Raw genomic sequence first — 22,392 nt, 5'->3', positions numbered from 1 at the left:
TCCAGAGCAAGCGCTCGAACGAAGGAACCTTCCATGGGTGGACCACGCCCGCTACGAAACTACAGAGAGAGACAGAGAGACGTTATGGGTGGACCTCCCTCCCTGTGAGTGTGTGTGTGTGTGTGTGTGTGTGTGTGTGTGTGTGTGTGTGCGTGTGTGTGTGTGTGTGTGAAAACACAACATGTGATAATTCAGGCTGACCTAGGATCAGGCTAGTATTACAGCGACATGAACGGCTGTGATGGTTATGCTGGTTTAGGATCAGCAGCGCAAGGCTAGCCCCGTCCTGACTTGCCTTGCGCTGCTTAGAATGAAAACGCTGAATGTCAAAACTAGCAAAGCTGAAATCAAATGAATATAAGAAGGTTAACCCATTTCGACCTGAGATCAGTTTCTAAAAATGACCTACAAGCTCATAGCGCGCCACTCGGGGGTGCGCTATGAGCTTGTAGATCTGCTATTTTTTTTCAAATAGTCACAGATAGTCGGTTTTCGGGACCATTAGTTTGGTCCTGTGAAGAGCTCAATGGTCTCGCACCTTCCTACCTACATGACTGCCTGCCTAAATATGTCCCAAACCGCCCCCTAAGGTCTTCCACTGCTGGCCTGCTCGCTTTGCCAAAAAAATGGCAACTAAAAAATACAGGGAAGCAGCTTTTTGCTTCTACGGGCCGACGGCATGGAACAAGCTCCCACTGTACCTTCGTCAGGCAGCCTCTGTAGACATTTTTAAAGCTCAGCTTAAGACCCACTTCTACAACATTGCTTTTAATTGATCTTGTATTTTTTATTTTTGTTATTCATGTCCTCACTGTATTGCATTACTGCTTGTTTTTAATGTTGCCTTGCTTTTCTTTTATCCTCCATTTTTCTGTAAAGCACTTTGAGCTGCATTTCATGTCATGAAAGGTGCTATACAAATAAAGTTTTATTATTATTATTATTATTATTATTATTAGTGTGTGTGTGTGTGTGTGTGTGGGGGTACCTGAGGCGAACATCCTGTCGATTATCAAACAGTCCTTGATTCTCCAGGGCTGGTGGTCCTGCCTGACACACACACACACACACACACACACACACACACACACACACAGTTTTGTATGTGTGGTGACTGTGGGACTTGTAGTTCTTTATGCGTGGTGACTGTGGGGCTTGTAGTTCTTTATGCGTGGTGACTGTGGGACTTGTAGTTATTTATGCGTGGTGACTGTGGGACTTGTAGTTCTTTATGCGTGGTGACTGTGGGGTTTGTAGTTCTTTATGCGTGGTGACTGTGGAACTAGTTATTGATGTGTGGTGACTATGGGGCTTGTAGTTCTTTATGCGTGGTGACTGTGGGACTTGTAGTTCTTTATGTGTGGTGACTGTGGACTTGTAGTTCTTTATGCGTGGTGACTGTGGGGCTTGTAGTTCTTCATGCATGGTGAGTGTGGGACTTGTAGTTCTTTATGTGTGGTGACTGTGGGACTTGTAGTTCTTCATGCGTGGTGAGTGTGGGACTTGTAGTCTTTGTCACCTGTGACTGTGGGCCGGTCAGAGAGTGGGTCTGGGTCAGAACACTCTGGTACTGAACCATATGTGTCAGCTGAGCTCTGAGCAAATCTCTGTTCCTCGCCACCTGGAGAGAGAGAGAGACATTCACTTTACATTAGATTACCTAGAGAGAGAGAGAGAGAGAGGGAGAGGGAGAGAGAGAGAGACATTCACTTTACATTAGATTACCTAGAGAGAGAGAGGGGGAGAGGGAGACAGACAGACAGAGGGACAGAGGGAGGGAGAGAGAGAGAGAGAGAGAGAGAGAGAGAGACAGAGAGAGACATTCACTTTACATTAGATTACCTAGAGAGAGAGAGGGGGAGAGGGAGACAGACAGACAGAGGGAGAGAGGGAGAGGGAGAGACAGTAGGGCTGACCAAAAAAAATCGATCAATCGACGTTCAATCGATACGCACGGGAATCGATTTTTAAATTTTGAATCAAATAGTCATTAAAAAAAAAGCGGCCCCATTTGGTCAGCGAGACGGCCCCATTTGGTCCGCGAGCCATGCTTGCGCCTCGCACAGCCTCCCTCAGCTCTTTAGTTCTGATGACATCATGACTCACCTCCCTCAGCTCTTTAGTTCTGATGACATCATGACTCACCTCCCTCAGCTCTTTGGCCATGGTCTCGCTCTCTTCTTCTATGGTGATCAGCTCTCTGGGTTGTGGGGAGGGGGGGGTGGGGCAGGGGGCGGGGAGGGGCCCCCGGAGGGGCGGGGACAACGAGCGCTTGATTTCCTGTTCCAGGAACGCTGGAACATAATGAAACGCAGAAGAAGAGTAACGATCACGTTAGAGGAGTTTATACATTATACCATAGAGTAACGATCACGTTAGAGGAGTTTATACATTATACCATAGAGTAACGATCACGTTAGAGAAGTTTATACATTATACCATAGAGTAACGATCACGTTAGAGGAGTTTATACATTATACCATAGAGTAACGATCACGTTAGAGAAGTTTATACATTATACCATAGAGTAACGATCACGTTAGAGAAGTTCATACATTATACCATAGAGTAACGATCACGTTAGAGGAGTTTATACATTATACCATAGAGTAACGATCACGTTAGAGGAGTTTATACATTATACCATAGAGTAACGATCACGTTAGAGAAGTTTATACATTATACCATAGAGTAACGATCACGTTAGAGAAGTTTATACATTATACCATAGAGTAACGATCACGTTAGAGGAGTTTATACATTATACCATAGAGTAACGATCACGTTAGAGGAGTTTATACATTATACCATAGAGTAACGATCACGTTAGAGGAGTTTATACATTATACCATAGAGTAACGATCACGTTAGAGGAGTTTATACATTATACCATAGAGTAACGATCATGTTGGAGGAGTTTATACATTATACCATAGAGTAACGATCACGTTAGAGAAGTTTATACATTATACCATAGAGTAACGATCACGTTAGAGAAGTTTATACATTATACCATAGAGTAACGATCACGTTAGAGAAGTTTATACATTATACCATAGAGTAACGATCACGTTAGAGGAGTTTATACATTATACCATAGAGTAACGATCACGTTAGAGGAGTTTATACATTATACCATAGAGTAACGATCACGTTAGAGGAGTTTATACATTATACCATAGAGTAACGATCACGTTAGAGGAGTTTATACATTATACCATAGAGTAACGATCACGTTAGAGGAGTTTATACATTATACCATAGAGTAACGATCACGTTAGAGGAGTTTATACATTATACCATAGAGTAACGATCACGTTAGAGGAGTTTATACATTATACCATAGAGTAACGATCACGTTAGAGAAGTTTATACATTATACCATAGAGTAACGATCACGTTAGAGGAGTTTATACATTATACCATAGTGTAACGATCACGTTAGAGGAGTTTATACATTATACCATAGTGTAACGATCACGTTAGAGGAGTTTATACATTATACCATAGTGTAACGATCACGTTAGAGGAGTTTATACATTATACCATAGAGTAACGATCACGTTAGAGGAGTTTATACATTATACCATAGAGTAACGATCACGTTAGAGGAGTTTATACATTATACCATAGAGTAACGATCACGTTAGAGAAGTTTATACATTATACCATAGAGTAACGATCACGTTAGAGGAGTTTATACATTATACCATAGAGTAACGATCACGTTAGAGGAGTTTATACATTATACCATAGAGTAACGATCACGTTAGAGAAGTTTATACATTATACCATAGAGTAACGATCACGTTAGAGAAGTTTATACATTATACCATAGAGTAACGATCACGTTAGAGAAGTTTATACATTATACCATAGAGTAACGATCACGTTAGAGAAGTTTATACATTATACCATAGAGTAACGATCACGTTAGAGAAGTTTATACATTATACCATAGAGTAACGATCACGTTAGAGAAGTTTATACATTATACCATAGAGTAACGATCACGTTAGAGGAGTTTATACATTATACCATAGAGTAACGATCACGTTAGAGGAGTTTATACATTATACCATAGAGTAACGATCACGTTAGAGAAGTTTATACATTATACCATAGAGTAACGATCACGTTAGAGGAGTTTATACATTATACCATAGAGTAACGATCACGTTAGAGAAGTTTATACATTATACCATAGAGTAACGATCACGTTAGAGGAGTTTATACATTATACCATAGAGTAACGATCACGTTAGAGAAGTTTATACATTATACCATAGAGTAACGATCACGTTAGAGAAGTTTATACATTATACCATAGAGTAACGATCACGTTAGAGAAGTTTATACATTATACCATAGAGTAACGATCACGTTAGAGGAGTTTATACATTATACCATAGAGTAACGATCACGTTAGAGAAGTTTATACATTATACCATAGAGTAACGATCACGTTAGAGAAGTTTATACATTATACCATAGAGTAACGATCACGTTAGAGAAGTTTATACATTATACCATAGAGTAACGATCACGTTAGAGGAGTTTATACATTATACCATAGAGTAACGATCACGTTAGAGAAGTTTATACATTATACCATAGAGTAACGATCACGTTAGAGAAGTTTATACATTATACCATAGAGTAACGATCACGTTAGAGGAGTTTATACATTATACCATAGAGTAACGATCACGTTAGAGAAGTTTATACATTATACCATAGAGTAACGATCACGTTAGAGGAGTTTATACATTATACCATAGAGTAACGATCACGTTAGAGGAGTTTATACATTATACCATAGAGTAACGATCACGTTAGAGAAGTTTATACATTATACCATAGAGTAACGATCACGTTAGAGAAGTTTATACATTATACCATAGAGTAACGATCACGTTAGAGGAGTTTATACATTATACCATAGAGTAACGATCACGTTAGAGGAGTTTATACATTATACCATAGAGTAACGATCACGTTAGAGGAGTTTATACATTATACCAGTGTGTATATTCCTGCACTATACCTGCATTGAGTGACCTTGGTACATAGAATTTTATCTATTGAAGATTCTGACCTTCAAATGTACATCATTTTTGTTTTGATTGTATCGCTGTATTGTTGTATTGTTCTTTCTGCTTTGGCAATGTAAACGTATGTTTTCTCATGCCAATAAAGCCCTTTGAATTGAATTGAGTGGGTTTAATATGCTGAGGGTTTATAATACGCTGAATGGAATGGGACGGCGGGCATTTAAAACCAGCAGACGATTTGCAGGACATTTTCAGCAGGTTCTTTAAGTACATTTTGATGCCAATACCTTATTATTACCTTACCAAAACGCACCAGCTCTTTATATTTATAATGAAGTACATCAGTCTATAAACAGAAATAAATTACTCTGAGTTTTCTCCAGCTCATTATATTTATATGAAAGTGTTAGGGTTAGTATTATTATTTACCCTAGGGTTTATACTAACCCTAACACTTTAATATAAATATAATGAGCTGGAGAAAACTCAGAGTTTATATTCAGATTTAAGGGTTATAAACCCTAGGGTAAATACTCAGTTTATATTCATATTAAAGGGTTAGTATAAACCCTATAGGGTAAATACTCAGTTTATATTAATATTAAAGGGTTAGTATAAACCCTATAGGGTAAATACTCAGTTTATATTAATATTAAACGGTTAGTATTAACCCTAGGGTAAATACTCACTCAGTCTGAGGCCTCTTTTAAGAAACAATTGAAAACGTACATGTTCAGACAGGCTTTTGGTCACCTATAACACTTGACTTTCTACTGTTTGTGTTTTTATCTGTGTGTTCTTATTGTCCTTTTGATGCTATGTTTTCACTGTTTACTCTGTGATAATGTCTGCCTGCTGTTGTTATAGTTGTTTATTTTTGTATTATTGTAAAGCACCCTGTGCACTCGTGCTGAGAAGGGTGCTATATAAATAAAGGTCATTCATTCATTCATATTAAAGGGCTAGTATAAACACTAGGGTAAATACTCACTCAGTTTATATTAATATTAAAGGGCTAGTATAAACACTAGGGTAAATACTCACTCAGTTTATATTAATATTAAAGGGTTAGTATAAACCCTAGGGTAAATACTCACTCAGAGTTTTCTCCAGCTCTTCACATCGTCTCACCTCGCCGACAAACTTCCTCTGGAACGCGTTGACGTTTGGATTCAACTGGTTCAACCAATCACAAGACAGAACAACTGGTTCAGCCAATCACAAGACAGAACAACTGGTTCAGCCAATCACAAGACAGACAGAACAACTGAACACTTCAAAGGTACCGATTTATCTACCTGTGATAATCTGTTCATTATAATGATGTTCTCTCCATGTTGTGAATGAAACTCGTTGTGTCCCCTAGGGTAGGTACGCCCACATGTTCTCCCCGTGTCCCCTAGGGTAGGTACGCCCACATGTTCTCCCCGTGTCCCCTAGGGTAGGTACCCTCACATGTTCTCCCCGTGTCCCCTAGGGTAGGTACCCTCACATGTTCTCCCCGTGTCCCCTAGGGTAGGTACGCCCACATGTTCTCCCCGTGTCCCCTAGGGTAGGTACCCTCACATGTTCTCCCCGTGTCCCCTAGGGTAGGTACGCCCACATGTTCTCCCCGTGTCCCCTAGGGTAGGTACCCTCACATGTTCTCCCCGTGTCCCCTAGGGCAGGTACCCCCACATGTTCTCCCCGTGTCCCCTAGGGTAGGTACCCTCACATGTTCTCCCCGTGTCCCCTAGGGCAGGTACCCCCACATGTTCTCCCCGTGTCCCCTAGGGTAGGTACCCCCACATGTTCTCCCCGTGTCCCCTAGGGCAGGTACCCTCACATGTTCTCCCCGTGTCCCCTAGGGCAGGTACCCCCACATGTTCTCCCCGTGTCCCCTAGGGCAGGTACCCTCACATGTTCTCCCCGTGTCCCCTAGGGCAGGTACCCTCACATGTTCTCCCCGTGTCCCCTAGGGTAGGTACCCTCACATGTTCTCCCCGTGTCCCCTAGGGTAGGTACCCTCACATGTTCTCCCCGTGTCCCCTAGGGTAGGTACCCTCACATGTTCTCCCCGTGTCCCCTAGGGTAGGTACCCCCACATGTTCTCCCCGTGTCCCCTAGGGTAGGTACCCTCACATGTTCTCCCCGTGTCCCCTAGGGTAGGTACCCTCACATGTTCTCCCCGTGTCCCCTAGGGCAGGTACCCCCACATGTTCTCCCTGTGTCCCCTAGGGTAGGTACCCTCACATGTTCTCCCCGTGTCCCCTAGGGTAGGTACCCTCACTAAAAACATGCAGTAATCCTGGTCACTAAACTGCCTCCCCCTGGCCAGCCGGGGCGCCTGATGGAGGGGAAAGGAACTGGTTGGAATAACGTGTTCCTTCCACGCGCTACGTCCAACCAGGGAAACTCCCCCCTGTCAGGTGTAAAGGAGCAACTTGGACACTCAGGCATGAAGGAAGCATGAGTTCAAGTCCGTTGCTCTCCCCTTGTCCCCCATATATGGGGACTAGGTTGGTGGAGGGTGTGTAGAGCCCAGGATCACATTAGATGATTGACACAGGGGTGAAAAATGAGTTAAACCAAAATAAAAATATTAAAAAAAAGAAACTCATCATTAATATGATGTTCTCTTCATGAATGAACCTCATCCTGTAACTCCATCATTATAATGATGTTCTCCTCATGTTGTGAATTAAACTCGGCACTGTAGATCTGCTATTTTTGAAAAATCTTGAAAATGTGTGAAAATCTTGACTATATATTCTTTCCCAGTAAACGCTTTTAACTCATATCTTGGCTTCTGGGAGGTCCCCGGAACAACATGTTGAGATTTGGGGTCCGTGGCCAATCAGAGGTGCTTGGCATGACATTTGTAGAATCTGTTCTGGGGTCTAAACGTGTGCCTTTAGGTTTAGTAGCCCTGCCCTACAGTTGTACAGTATGGCCCTCATTTATCAACTGAGTGTAAAATCTGCCACAGATTCGAGTGCAGGTTTCGTAGTACACCCACGTCGCCACGGCATTTATAAAGTGATCGCAAACAGCTGATCCTTCCTTAATTTCGTTCCGACGTTAATAAATGTGACGGCTGAAATCTATCTGGCACGCCCTATGGAATAAAGCCTCGCCCTCGTTTTTGCCAAATGAACAACTGCAGTACGACCTTGGAAACCATGGTTACATCAAGTCAAGCCTTCCTTGCCTTGCTGACCGCCTCACCCCCCTCTCACACACACACACACACACACACACACACACACACACACACACACACACACACTGCAAACAACTGTCACTGTGTGTTAGTTGTATATGCAATTATTGAAATGTTTATTCATTTAATATACAACAAGATTAATGAACGAAAACCTGAAGCTGTGATTATGTGAAGCATTAATTAAATAGCATTGCTCACGACGTCACTGGAATGAGTTTGCCCGTTTTCCTCCACTCCTGTTCTGTCTGTCTCTGACCTGCATGCATGTTTATGACATTATACTGTATATTAGATGTCTCTGTCTCTGACCTGCATGTTTATGACATTATACTGTATATTAGATGTCTCTGTCTCTGACCTGCATGTTTATGACATTATACTGTATATTAGATGTCTCTGACCTGCATGTTTATGACATTATACTGTATATTAGATGTCTCTGACCTGCATGTTTATGACATTATACTGTATATTAGATGTCTCTGACCTGCATGTTTATGACATTATACTGTATATTAGATGTCTCTGATCTGCATGTTTATGACATTATACTGTATATTAGATGTCTCTGATCTGCATGTTTATGACATTATACTGTATATTAGATGTCTCTGTCCTGCATGTTTATGACATTATACTGTATATTAGATGTCTCTGACCTGCATGTTTATGACATTATACTGTATATTAGATGTCTCTGACCTGCATGTTTATGACATTATACTGTATATTAGATGTCTCTGACCTGCATGTTTATGACATTATACTGTATATTAGATGTCTCTGATCTGCATGTTTATGACATTATACTGTATATTAGATGTCTCTGACCTGCATGTTTATGACATTATACTGTATATTAGATGTCTCTGTCTCTGACCTGCATGTTTATGACATTATACTGTATATTAGATGTCTCTGTCTCTGACCTGCATGTTTATGACATTATACTGTATATTAGATGTCTCTGTCTCTGACCTGCATGTTTATGACATTATACTGTATATTAGATGTCTCTGATCTGCATGTTTATGACATTATACTGTATATTAGATGTCTCTGTCTCTGACCTGCATGTTTATGACATTATACTGTATATTAGATGTCTCTGACCTGCATGTTTATGACATTATACTGTATATTAGATGTCTCTGACCTGCATGTTTATGACATTATACTGTATATTAGATGTCTCTGATCTGCATGTTTATGACATTATACTGTATATTAGATGTCTCTGACCTGCATGTTTATGACATTATACTGTATATTAGATGTCTCTGACCTGCATGTTTATGACATTATACTGTATATTAGATGTCTCTGTCACTGACCTGCATGTTTATGACATTATACTGTATATTAGATGTCTCTGATCTGCATGTTTATGACATTATACTGTATATTAGATGTCTCTGTCTCTGACCTGCATGTTTATGACATTATACTGTATATTAGATGTCTCTGATCTGCATGTTTATGACATTATACTGTATATTAGATGTCTCTGTCTCTGACCTGCATGTTTATGACATTATACTGTATATTAGATGTCTCTGATCTGCATGTTTATGACATTATACTGTATATTAGATGTCTCTGACCTGCATGTTTATGACATTATACTGTATATTAGATGTCTCTGTCTCTGACCTGCATGTTTATGACATTATACTGTATATTAGATGTCTCTGTCTCTGACCTGCATGTTTATGACATTATACTGTATATTAGATGTCTCTGTCTCTGACCTGCATGTTTATGACATTATACTGTATATTAGATGTCTCTGATCTGCATGTTTATGACATTATACTGTATATTAGATGTCTCTGTCTCTGACCTGCATGTTTATGACATTATACTGTATATTAGATGTCTCTGACCTGCATGTTTATGACATTATACTGTATATTAGATGTCTCTGACCTGCATGTTTATGACATTATACTGTATATTAGATGTCTCTGATCTGCATGTTTATGACATTATACTGTATATTAGATGTCTCTGACCTGCATGTTTATGACATTATACTGTATATTAGATGTCTCTGACCTGCATGTTTATGACATTATACTGTATATTAGATGTCTCTGTCACTGACCTGCATGTTTATGACATTATACTGTATATTAGATGTCTCTGATCTGCATGTTTATGACATTATACTGTATATTAGATGTCTCTGTCTCTGACCTGCATGTTTATGACATTATACTGTATATTAGATGTCTCTGATCTGCATGTTTATGACATTATACTGTATATTAGATGTCTCTGTCTCTGACCTGCATGTTTATGACATTATACTGTATATTAGATGTCTCTGACCTGCATGTTTATGACATTATACTGTATATTAGATGTCTCTGACCTGCATGTTTATGACATTATACTGTATATTAGATGTCACTGACCTGCATGTTTATGACATTATACTGTATATTAGATGTCTCTGACCTGCATGTTTATGACATTATACTGTATATTAGATGTCTCTGACCTGCATGTTTATGACATTATACTGTATATTAGATGTCTCTGACCTGCATGTTTATGACATTATACTGTATATTAGATGTCTCTGACCTGCATGTTTATGACATTATACTGTATATTAGATGTCTCTGACCTGCATGTTTATGACATTATACTGTATATTAGATGTCTCTGTCTCTGACCTGCATGTTTATGACATTATACTGTATATTAGATGTCTCTGACCTGCATGTTTATGACATTATACTGTATATTAGATGTCTCTGACCTGCATGTTTATGACATTATACTGTATATTAGATGTCTCTGTCTCTGACCTGCATGTTTATGACATTATACTGTATATTAGATGTCTCTGTCACTGACCTGCATGTTTATGACATTATACTGTATATTAGATGTCACTGACCTGCATGTTTATGACATTATACTGTATATTAGATGTCTCTGTCTCTGACCTGCATGTTTATGACATTATACTGTATATTAGATGTCTCTGTCACTGACCTGCATGTTTATGACATTATACTGTATATTAGATGTCTCTGTCTCTGACCTGCATGTTTATGACATTATACTGTATATTAGATGTCTCTGTCACTGACCTGCATGTTTATGACATTATACTGTATATTAGATGTCTCTGTCTCTGACCTGCATGTTTATGACATTATACTGTATATTAGATGTCTCTGTCACTGACCTGCATGTTTATGACATTATACTGTATATTAGATGTCTCTGACCTGCATGTTTATGACATTATACTGTATATTAGATGTCTCTGACCGGCATGTTTATGACATTATACTGTATATTAGATGTCTCTGTCTCTGACCTGCATGTTTATGACATTATACTGTATATTAGATGTCTCTGACCTGCATGTTTATGACATTATACTGTATATTAGATGTCTCTGACCTGCATGTTTATGACATTATACTGTATATTAGATGTCTCTGACCTGCATGTTTATGACATTATACTGTATATTAGATGTCTCTGATCTGCATGTTTATGACATTATACTGTATATTAGATGTCTCTGTCTCTGACCTGCATGTTTATGACATTATACTGTATATTAGATGTCTCTGACCTGCATGTTTATGACATTATACTGTATATTAGATGTCTCTGACCGGCATGTTTATGACATTATACTGTATATTAGATGTCTCTGTCTCTGACCTGCATGTTTATGACATTATACTGTATATTAGATGTCTCTGACCGGCATGTTTATGACATTATACTGTATATTAGATGTCTCTGTCTCTGACCTGCATGTTTATGACATTATACTGTATATTAGATGTCTCTGACCTGCATGTTTATGACATTATACTGTATATTAGATGTCTCTGACCTGCATGTTTATGACATTATACTGTATATTAGATGTCTCTGACCTGCATGTTTATGACATTATACTGTATATTAGATGTCTCTGACCTGCATGTTTATGACATTATACTGTATATTAGATGTCTCTGACCTGCATGTTTATGACATTATACTGTATATTAGATGTCTCTGATCTGCATGTTTATGACATTATACTGTATATTAGATGTCTCTGACCTGCATGTTTATGACATTATACTGTATATTAGATGTCTCTGACCTGCATGTTTATGACATTATACTGTATATTAGATGTCTCTGTCTCTGACCTGCATGTTTATGACATTATACTGTATATTAGATGTCTCTGTCTCTGACCTGCATGTTTATGACATTATACTGTATATTAGATGTCTCTGACCTGCATGTTTATGACATTATACTGTATATTAGATGTCACTGACCTGCATGTTTATGACATTATACTGTATATTAGATGTCTCTGACCTGCATGTTTATGACATTATACTGTATATTAGATGTCTCTGATCTGCATGTTTATGACATTATACTGTATATTAGATGTCTCTGACCTGCATGTTTATGACATTATACTGTATATTAGATGTCTCTGATCTGCATGTTTATGACATTATACTGTATATTAGATGTCTCTGACCTGCATGTTTATGACATTATACTGTATATTAGATGTCTCTGACCTGCATGTTTATGACATTATACTGTATATTAGATGTCTCTGTCTCTGACCTGCATGTTTATGACATTATACTGTATATTAGATGTCTCTGTCTCTGACCTGCATGTTTATGACATTATACTGTATATTAGATGTCTCTGACCTGCATGTTTATGACATTATACTGTATATTAGATGTCTCTGACCTGCATGTTTATGACATTATACTGTATATTAGATGTCTCTGACCTGCATGTTTATGACATTATACTGTATATTAGATGTCTCTGTCTCTGACCTGCATGTTTATGACATACTGTATATTAGATGTCTCTGTCACTGACCTGCATGTTTATGACATTATACTGTATATTAGATGTCTCTGTCTCTGACCTGCATGTTTATGACATTATACTGTATATTAGATGTCTCTGACCTGCATGTTTATGACATTATACTGTATATTAGATGTCTCTGACCTGCATGTTTATGACATTATACTGTATATTAGATGTCTCTGATCTGCATGTTTATGACATTATACTGTATATTAGATGTCTCTGATCTGCATGTTTATGACATTATACTGTATATTAGATGTCTCTGACCTGCATGTTTATGACATTATACTGTATATTAGATGTCTCTGTCTCTGACCTGCATGTTTATGACATTATACTGTATATTAGATGTCTCTGATCTGCATGTTTATGACATTATACTGTATATTAGATGTCTCTGATCTGCATGTTTATGACATTATACTGTATATTAGATGTCTCTGTCACTGACCTGCATGTTTATGACATTATACTGTATATTAGATGTCTCTGACCTGCATGTTTATGACATTATACTGTATATTAGATGTCTCTGTCTCTGACCTGCATGTTTATGACATTATACTGTATATTAGATGTCTCTGACCTGCATGTTTATGACATTATACTGTATATTAGATGTCTCTGATCTGCATGTTTATGACATTATACTGTATATTAGATGTCTCTGATCTGCATGTTTATGACATTATACTGTATATTAGATGTCTCTGACCTGCATGTTTATGACATTATACTGTATATTAGATGTCTCTGATCTGCATGTTTATGACATTATACTGTATATTAGATGTCTCTGACCTGCATGTTTATGACATTATACTGTATATTAGATGTCTCTGACCTGCATGTTTATGACATTATACTGTATATTAGATGTCTCTGACCTGCATGTTTATGACATTATACTGTATATTAGATGTCTCTGATCTGCATGTTTATGACATTATACTGTATATTAGATGTCTCTGACCTGCATGTTTATGACATTATACTGTATATTAGATGTCTCTGACCTGCATGTTTATGACATTATACTGTATATTAGATGTCTCTGTCTCTGACCTGCATGTTTATGACATTATACTGTATATTAGATGTCTCTGTCTCTGACCTGCATGTTTATGACATTATACTGTATATTAGATGTCTCTGACCTGCATGTTTATGACATTATACTGTATATTAGATGTCTCTGACCTGCATGTTTATGACATTATACTGTATATTAGATGTCTCTGATCTGCATGTTTATGACATTATACTGTATATTAGATGTCTGTCTCTGACCTGCATGTTTATGACATTATACTGTATATTAGATGTCTCTGACCTGCATGTTTATGACATTATACTGTATATTAGATGTCTGTCTCTGACCTGCATGTTTATGACATTATACTGTATATTAGATGTCTCTGACCTGCATGTTTATGACATTATACTGTATATTAGATGTCTCTGACCTGCATGTTTATGACATTATACTGTATATTAGATGTCTCTGATCTGCATGTTTATGACATTATACTGTATATTAGATGTCTCTGTCCTGCATGTTTATGACATTATACTGTATATTAGATGTCTCTGACCTGCATGTTTATGACATTATACTGTATATTAGATGTCTCTGTCTCTGACCTGCATGTTTATGACATTATACTGTATATTAGATGTCTCTGTCTCTGACCTGCATGTTTATGACATTATACTGTATATTAGATGTCTCTGACCTGCATGTTTATGACATTATACTGTATATTAGATGTCTCTGACCTGCATGTTTATGACATTATACTGTATATTAGATGTCTCTGACCTGCATGTTTATGACATTATACTGTATATTAGATGTCTCTGACCTGCATGTTTATGACATTATACTGTATATTAGATGTCTCTGACCTGCATGTTTATGACATTATACTGTATATTAGATGTCTCTGACCTGCATGTTTATGACATTATACTGTATATTAGATGTCTCTGACCTGCATGTTTATGACATTATACTGTATATTAGATGTCTCTGACCTGCATGTTTATGACATTATACTGTATATTAGATGTCTCTGTCTCTGACCTGCATGTTTATGACATTATACTGTATATTAGATGTCTCTGATCTGCATGTTTATGACATTATACTGTATATTAGATGTCTCTGACCTGCATGTTTATGACATTATACTGTATATTAGATGTCTCTGTCTCTGACCTGCATGTTTATGACATTATACTGTATATTAGATGTCTCTGACCTGCATGTTTATGACATTATACTGTATATTAGATGTCTCTGACCTGCATGTTTATGACATTATACTGTATATTAGATGTCTCTGATCTGCATGTTTATGACATTATACTGTATATTAGATGTCTCTGACCTGCATGTTTATGACATTATACTGTATATTAGATGTCTCTGTCTCTGACCTGCATGTTTATGACATTATACTGTATATTAGATGTCTCTGACCTGCATGTTTATGACATTATACTGTATATTAGATGTCTCTGTCCTGCATGTTTATGACATTATACTGTATATTAGATGTCTCTGACCTGCATGTTTATGACATTATACTGTATATTAGATGTCTCTGACCTGCATGTTTATGACATTATACTGTATATTAGATGTCTCTGACCTGCATGTTTATGACATTATACTGTATATTAGATGTCTCTGACCTGCATGTTTATGACATTATACTGTATATTAGATGTCTCTGTCCTGCATGTTTATGACATTATACTGTATATTAGATGTCTCTGATCTGCATGTTTATGACATTATACTGTATATTAGATGTCTCTGATCTGCATGTTTATGACATTATACTGTATATTAGATGTCTCTGTCTCTGACCTGCATGTTTATGACATTATACTGTATATTAGATGTCTCTGTCACTGACCTGCATGTTTATGACATTATACTGTATATTAGATGTCTCTGACCTGCATGTTTATGACATTATACTGTATATTAGATGTCTCTGACCTGCATGTTTATGACATTATACTGTATATTAGATGTCTCTGACCTGCATGTTTATGACATTATACTGTATATTAGATGTCTCTGACCTGCATGTTTATGACATTATACTGTATATTAGAGTGCCTCCCTGCGCAGCCTAAAGTTTAGGAAGTGAAGTTGGCGGTAACCCGTGAGTTCCCATATGACAAAAAAAAAAGAAGCGGTCCCCACTTTGCGCTGCCTCGACACTGTCGGTACATGTCACATTTATTGGCATTCGAGCGCGTCAGATTTATCCTTAATTAAAAGGACGAGACGTAACGCGAGAAAGACATGGCTGTAGATTGCAGTTAGACTTGACTATAGCTGCATAGCCTATCGGTCCCAGGCTTACTTATCTGAAAAGAAAATCTAAAGCTGCAGCACTGCAAATGCCTCTCCATCCAGTCATGGAATTAAGTTAGGAGAGGGGGGGGGGGGGGGGGGGGGCTACCGGTATGCGCTCAGAATGCAAAACACTATTTAAATGGCTTAAAGCATTGTTTTTAATTGCGCGATTTTAATAAGCTTGCACACTTGGTATTAATAGCTATCCTACCAATTTCATATGACATGCCTTTACAAAAATATATTTTTCACATGTAGGCTATTATTAGTTTTATACATTTTAGGATGTTTAGATGCCTGTGACAGCCTCTCAGCTGGTCAGACAATGCTGCTCCGCTGTTCTACGACAGAAAAACAGGTGAGGACGAAGCGTACGACAGCTCCCGACCAGACGTGAGTTTTGAACTTTGTCAAGTTCAATTTCAAGCTTTGGCGGAAATGGTAAATGCCGAAAATGTCGGTAATTTCGGCGTGCACCATATTTTGCCGTACGCACGGTTGATAAATGAGGGCCTATATGTACCTGTTTTTACTTTAACATTATATCCCACAATGTTTTAATCCTACTCTCCCTCTGCCAACCTGGGAAGAGCCCCGAACTGAACTCATGCTTCCTTCAGTGCATGAGGAGTTCTCCCAGTTAGGCCCAGCATACTCACGTCTCTGAATTCGACCAATCCCAACCAAGTTTACTCACGTCTCTGAATTCGACCAATCCCAGCTCTCCCAGCTCGCTGACACAGTTGTAGGCGGAGCCAGACTGGAGGAAGAGCTGCACCAGACACACCTCCTCACTGCGGAACATGGAGCCCATAGCGCCGCCCTAGAGGACTGGAGGGACATGACCACTGTCATTATTACTGCGCAAGCAGAGCGCGCAAGTAAGGTCCGGTGGTAGTGGCGTCTTTTTTATGCGTATGAGAGTATTCTGCGTATTCTGAGAGTGAAAAGATATGTTTCAGTGTCGGGTGGATTAAAGGAAATGTATCTATGTATACATAATACATGTATGTAATCTGAACCCTATACCTTTATTAGGTCACCATGAAAGCCAGTTATAAGTACCCGGCATTGATACATATCTTCATTACTTCACACTCAACATCAGTAATCAGGCTTATCCAGCACCCGGTATCAATAAGCTTTGGGCTTATCCAGCACCCGGTATCAATAAGCTTTGGGCTTATCCAGCACCCGGTATCAATAAGCTTTGGGTTTATCCAGCACCCGGTATCAATAAGCTTTGGGCTTATCGAGTACCCGGTATAGATAAGATTTGGGATTATCAAGCCTGTTATGGAGCACAGCGGTGTTTAAACAATCAAGACAAGAGGTGATCAATAAATTAATGTAATCATCCACGCTGGAACAAACATGTGGGTCTAAAAGTGTATTGATAACTGTATAGTGATAGATAGATAGTGTATTGATACCTGTATATTGATAGATAGATAGTGTATTGATACCTGTATAGTGATAGATAGATAGATAGATAGATAGATAGATAGATAGATAGATATAGATAGATAGATAGATAGATAGATAGATAGATAGATAGATAGATAGATAGATAGATAGATAGATAGATAGATAGATAGATAGATAGATAGATAGTGTATTGATACCTGCCGACCAGCGCTGTCCGGAGAAACACAATGACACTTCTAAAGTGACCGTACACACATTATTAACCAGTTAACAGTTCCTTCTAAAGTGACCGTACACACATTAACCAGTTAACAGTTCCTTCTAAAGGGACAGTACACACATCATTAACCAGTTAACAGTTCCTTCTAAAGGGACAGTACACACATTAACCAGTTAACAGTTCCTTCTAAAGGGACAGTACACACATCATTAACCAGTTAACAGTTCCTTCTAAAGGGACAGTACACACATCATTAACCAGTTAACAGTTCCTTCTAAAGGGACAGTACACACATCATTAACCAGTTACCAGTTCCTTCTAAAGGGACCGTACACACATTATTAACCAGTTAACAGTTCCTTCTAAAGTGACCGTACACACATTAACCAGTTAACAGTTCCTTCTAAAGTGACCGTACACACATTAACCAGTTAACAGTTCCTTCTAAAGGGACAGTACACACATCATTAACCAGTTAACAGTTCCTTCTAAAGGGACCGTACACACATTATTAACCAGTTAACAGTTCCTTCAATGATATTTTCCTAAACACAGGCCTACTGGTTCTGTTCTTTGTCGCCTGATCGATAATAACCTGATCGATAAGAACCTGATCGATAAGGACCTGATCGATAAAAGGACGTGATCGATAAGGACCTGATCGATAAGGACCTGATCGATAAGAACCTGATCGATAAGGACCTGATCGATAAGGACCTGATCGATAAGGACCTGATCGATAACGTTATCAAGAAAGATTCACAAGCTCCATCTCTACCCCTAAACTGCTCCTGATGAGCAGCCCTCTGCTGCGCGTGTGTGTGTGTGTGTGTGTGTGTGTGCATGCGTGCGTGCGTGTGCAATGTGCATGCATGCGTGCGTGCGTGTGCGTGCGTGCGTATGTGTGCATGCATGTGTGCGTGTGCGTGTGCGTGTGCATGTGTGCGTAAAGAGTAAATGGCATGTGTGCCCCCCCCCCCCCCACACACACACACACGTCCAGCTGTCTCAGAGTCACATGGAGAGAAAAGGGAAGTTGTTTGGTTCCCACTAAAACGACATAATGGTGCATTTATTAATAACTATCAGTTTATGATTATAAAAGGGGAAGTTCTGAAGTTCCCACTAAACCACCTGCTTGTGGTTCATATTCATAACAGTCAAGTGGAACTTCCATTCTTGTAGCAACTGAAGACTGAAGACTGAGGACGCCAACAGGCGATGACTGAGTCATTAGTCAGTTGTGTTGAATGGACAGACGGACCCAGAACTCTCTTTGGAAACCACGTTTTATTCTGACAAAGAACGACATGGATTTTGAAACAAATTAGTTCAACGCAAAATGCTCTGTTCAAGTTCAGGAGATTTCGGGAAAAAGGCAATTCTTCTGAATGCTGCCTTCCGGCATGGAAAGGAGAGCAGTGGCATTTCGCATTTTCTCACCATGTAGTAAATTCTGCATTCATGGTCCTCATGGCACCTCTTGGTACCACAGCACCTCTAAGGCCCTTAAAACAAGGCTCCAAAACAAACTACTCGGCCTCACTCGCCAAACCCACCTCACCCCTGCCCACTTCGATACTGTGTTGCATAGTTGTGGCTAGGGAGACTAAACATACATTTATGACCACGGTGGAAACATTAGGTCACCAGTTATCCTTTTATCCTTAACTCTGTGCCGTTTACTTTATGACTAATTGAGTATTGTGTTATCCTTTTAGCCTCCATGTACCTTTTCTACGTACTGTGAATATTTCAATCAATCAATCAACACATCTCATACATTAATAAGGCTATTTCAAATAATACACAAACTGTGGATGAAACCACTTGTTTACCTCAGGGTCTTCCATTTTCAATTCATCAAAGCACTTCTACTGCTACAGTATAGGGAGAACTTAAAGCTAAAAGTCTAGGAGCTTTAGAGAGAAAGGAAACTCATCTCATCCCATGACGATTTAAACTGCTGACTTTAAACGTTTTCTAATTAACATATTATTAATCATTATAAAAACATATTGTAACAAATTATAAAACTCATTTTAATATATTGTAACGTATCATAAAACACATTTAACCCATTTTGGGCGGGAATGCGTTTTAAGCGTAATGTTATGCTTTAGTTATTGAAAAATAGCAGACCTACGAGCTTGTAGGTCTGCTATTTTTGAAAAATCATGAAAATGTAGTGCAAATCTTTGAATATATAATATTCTTTCATATCGAACGTTTTTGCTACTGGGGGGGGGGGGGGGGTCTCCCTACATATTTTCAGATGGGGGTTGGTCAAATACATTATTCTAGGGGTCCTTGACATGAAAATGTTTGAGAACCACTGAGACAGAAACGGGTTAGGGTTTTTGGGTTTTTCAGAAAACTGTTTGGAAGACATTAATTGTAGAATCGTTCCCAGGTCTAAATGGGTTAAACATAGATATATTGTAACTGTATTATAAAACACAGTTAAACATATTACATATTGTAAGCATGTTGTGAAACATACAATGTGTCAACGTACATTGTTAAGTTATGCACACTTCTTTTGTTTGAGAACAAAGGTCACGTGCACTGCAGTGCACGTGACCAGTCTGCCGCACACAGCCGATAATACATTCACACTTTAATGAATTATAAACATTAAATAGATGCTTTTAGGTTATTAATAAACAGAATAATTAATGAAGTAGACAATAAATAGATGCTTTTAGGTTATTAATAAACATAATCATTAATGAAGTAGACATTAAATTATGATGATCATTTGATGTTTAGGTTGATAAAGAATAAAGAATATTGATTTAAACCAGTGGTTGGTCCGGGGACCCCCAGGGGTCCTTGAGTGAGTTCCAGGGGTCCCACACGTCAAACTGGGGGTCCTTCAAATGAAAATGGTATAAGAATCTCTTCTAATGGGGGTCCCTGGCATATATCTTCTAATGGGGGTCCCTGGCATATATCTTCTAATGGGGGTCCCTGGCATATCTCTTCAAAAAAAATTAATTGATTGATTGAAGTATTTATTCCCAGTTTGCAGAATTCCAGTACATTTCAAGCACATGAATTCTTGTTCTTTTCTTTAACTATATAGAAGTGTCTATTATTTGTATGTCTCTAAATGTTTTGATTAATTGAACATGGTGGACCCTCTTGTAAACAAGTGTAATGCTTTATGGTGTCGTCCACTCACAGTTAACAGTCTTTGTATTGAGTTTGTGCTTGAAATGTACTGTAATTCTGCAAACTGTTAATAAATATTTCAATAAATCAATCACAACTCAATACAAAGACTGTTAACTGTGAGTGGACGACACCATAAAGCATTACACTTGTTTACAAGAGGGTCCACCATGTTCAATTCATCAAAACATTTAGACACAGAGATATGAAGAAGAGACCAGGGGGGTCGCATGTCTCTTCAAATGGGGGTCCCTGGCATGTCTCTTCAAATGGGAGTCCCTGGCATATCTCTTCAAATGGGGGTCCCTGGCATGTCTCTTCAAATGGGGGTTCCGCGGGGCTAATTAGTGTAAATTTGGGGGTCGTCGACATGAAGAACTATAGAATCACAGATGTAAACATTCTAAAGTAAATGTAATATAAAGCTCCGTTCTTACCTGTTGCTTTTCACTCGGTCTGTCCGCTCTATCCCCGCCAGGCCAGACAGGCAATATAGACAGTTTGTAGGTCTAATATAATAATGTGTGTAACTGTAACTGCTCACTGTTTATAAGTTTGACGTGTGTGTGCGTGCGTGCGCGCGCGCGCACGGTGTCATGTGATCACGTGCTGCACTTCCCGTTTGTTTGGGTCACGTTACTTGGACGGTGTGTCACGTGACCATTGCGTCATCATTGCATTTACCTCGCGTGACTTTCCTCCCGTCCGCGGGTTCCTATTGGCTGCTCTGCGCTGGCATCCGGTGCAGAGCCCAGCCGTACCGTATCCGGTCATTTTCACGGACACACACATGTGCACGCCGTTTCCGTTTCCGCTGCCGGGGGTCCAGGAGCGAAAAGAAATAAAATTATAACTTCACAATAAAAATAAACCTTTTCCACTGTGAGCTCACGTGCTACTACTAAACATAATACTAAATACTAAACATTAACAGTATAGTAATTATAATATTACACAGTATACTATTAAAATAAATAGTAAATTCTAAAGTGTTGAGACTAAAACATTCCAGTTCTTTTAACTTCTTATGAATTAA

At 38.5% G+C, this 22,392-nt stretch overlaps 1 protein-coding gene and 1 long non-coding RNA gene across 4 annotated transcripts in view; one reads left to right on the top strand and one right to left on the bottom strand.

Annotated features, from left to right (window-relative positions):
* Window positions 1–21,937, bottom strand: part of tcirg1b (T cell immune regulator 1, ATPase H+ transporting V0 subunit a3b) — a 56,007-nt gene extending 34,070 nt beyond the window's left edge. For 2 of the 3 annotated variants that reach the window (XM_080774307.1, XM_080774309.1), the window contains exons 1-7: window positions 21,794–21,937; window positions 17,229–17,362; window positions 6,152–6,230; window positions 2,146–2,294; window positions 1,520–1,621; window positions 989–1,050; window positions 1–59 (exon numbers count right to left, since the gene is read on the bottom strand). The exon at window positions 1–59 is cut by the window's left edge. In XM_080774307.1, the coding sequence (XP_080630433.1) occupies window positions 1–59; window positions 989–1,050; window positions 1,520–1,621; window positions 2,146–2,294; window positions 6,152–6,230; window positions 17,229–17,345 (568 nt within the window). In that variant the 5' untranslated portion in view covers window positions 17,346–17,362; window positions 21,794–21,937. Of the gene's footprint in view, window positions 60–988; window positions 1,051–1,519; window positions 1,622–2,145; window positions 2,295–6,151; window positions 6,231–17,190; window positions 17,208–17,228; window positions 17,363–21,793 lie in introns of those variants that run through there. The other variant, XM_080774308.1, reaches the window with a different exon arrangement.
* LOC308323011 overlaps window positions 1–22,392 on the top strand; it is a 411,264-nt gene that overhangs the window by 66,153 nt on the left and 322,719 nt on the right. The window lies entirely within an intron of this gene.

The sequence above is a fragment of the Protomyctophum bolini genome (assembly GCF_963924005.1).
Source record: "Protomyctophum bolini genome assembly, chromosome: 10".
Taxonomy (NCBI): domain Eukaryota; kingdom Metazoa; phylum Chordata; class Actinopteri; order Myctophiformes; family Myctophidae; genus Protomyctophum; species Protomyctophum bolini.
The sequence above is the reverse complement of the archived record's forward strand: the minus strand, read 5'-3'. Positions and strand labels throughout refer to the sequence as shown.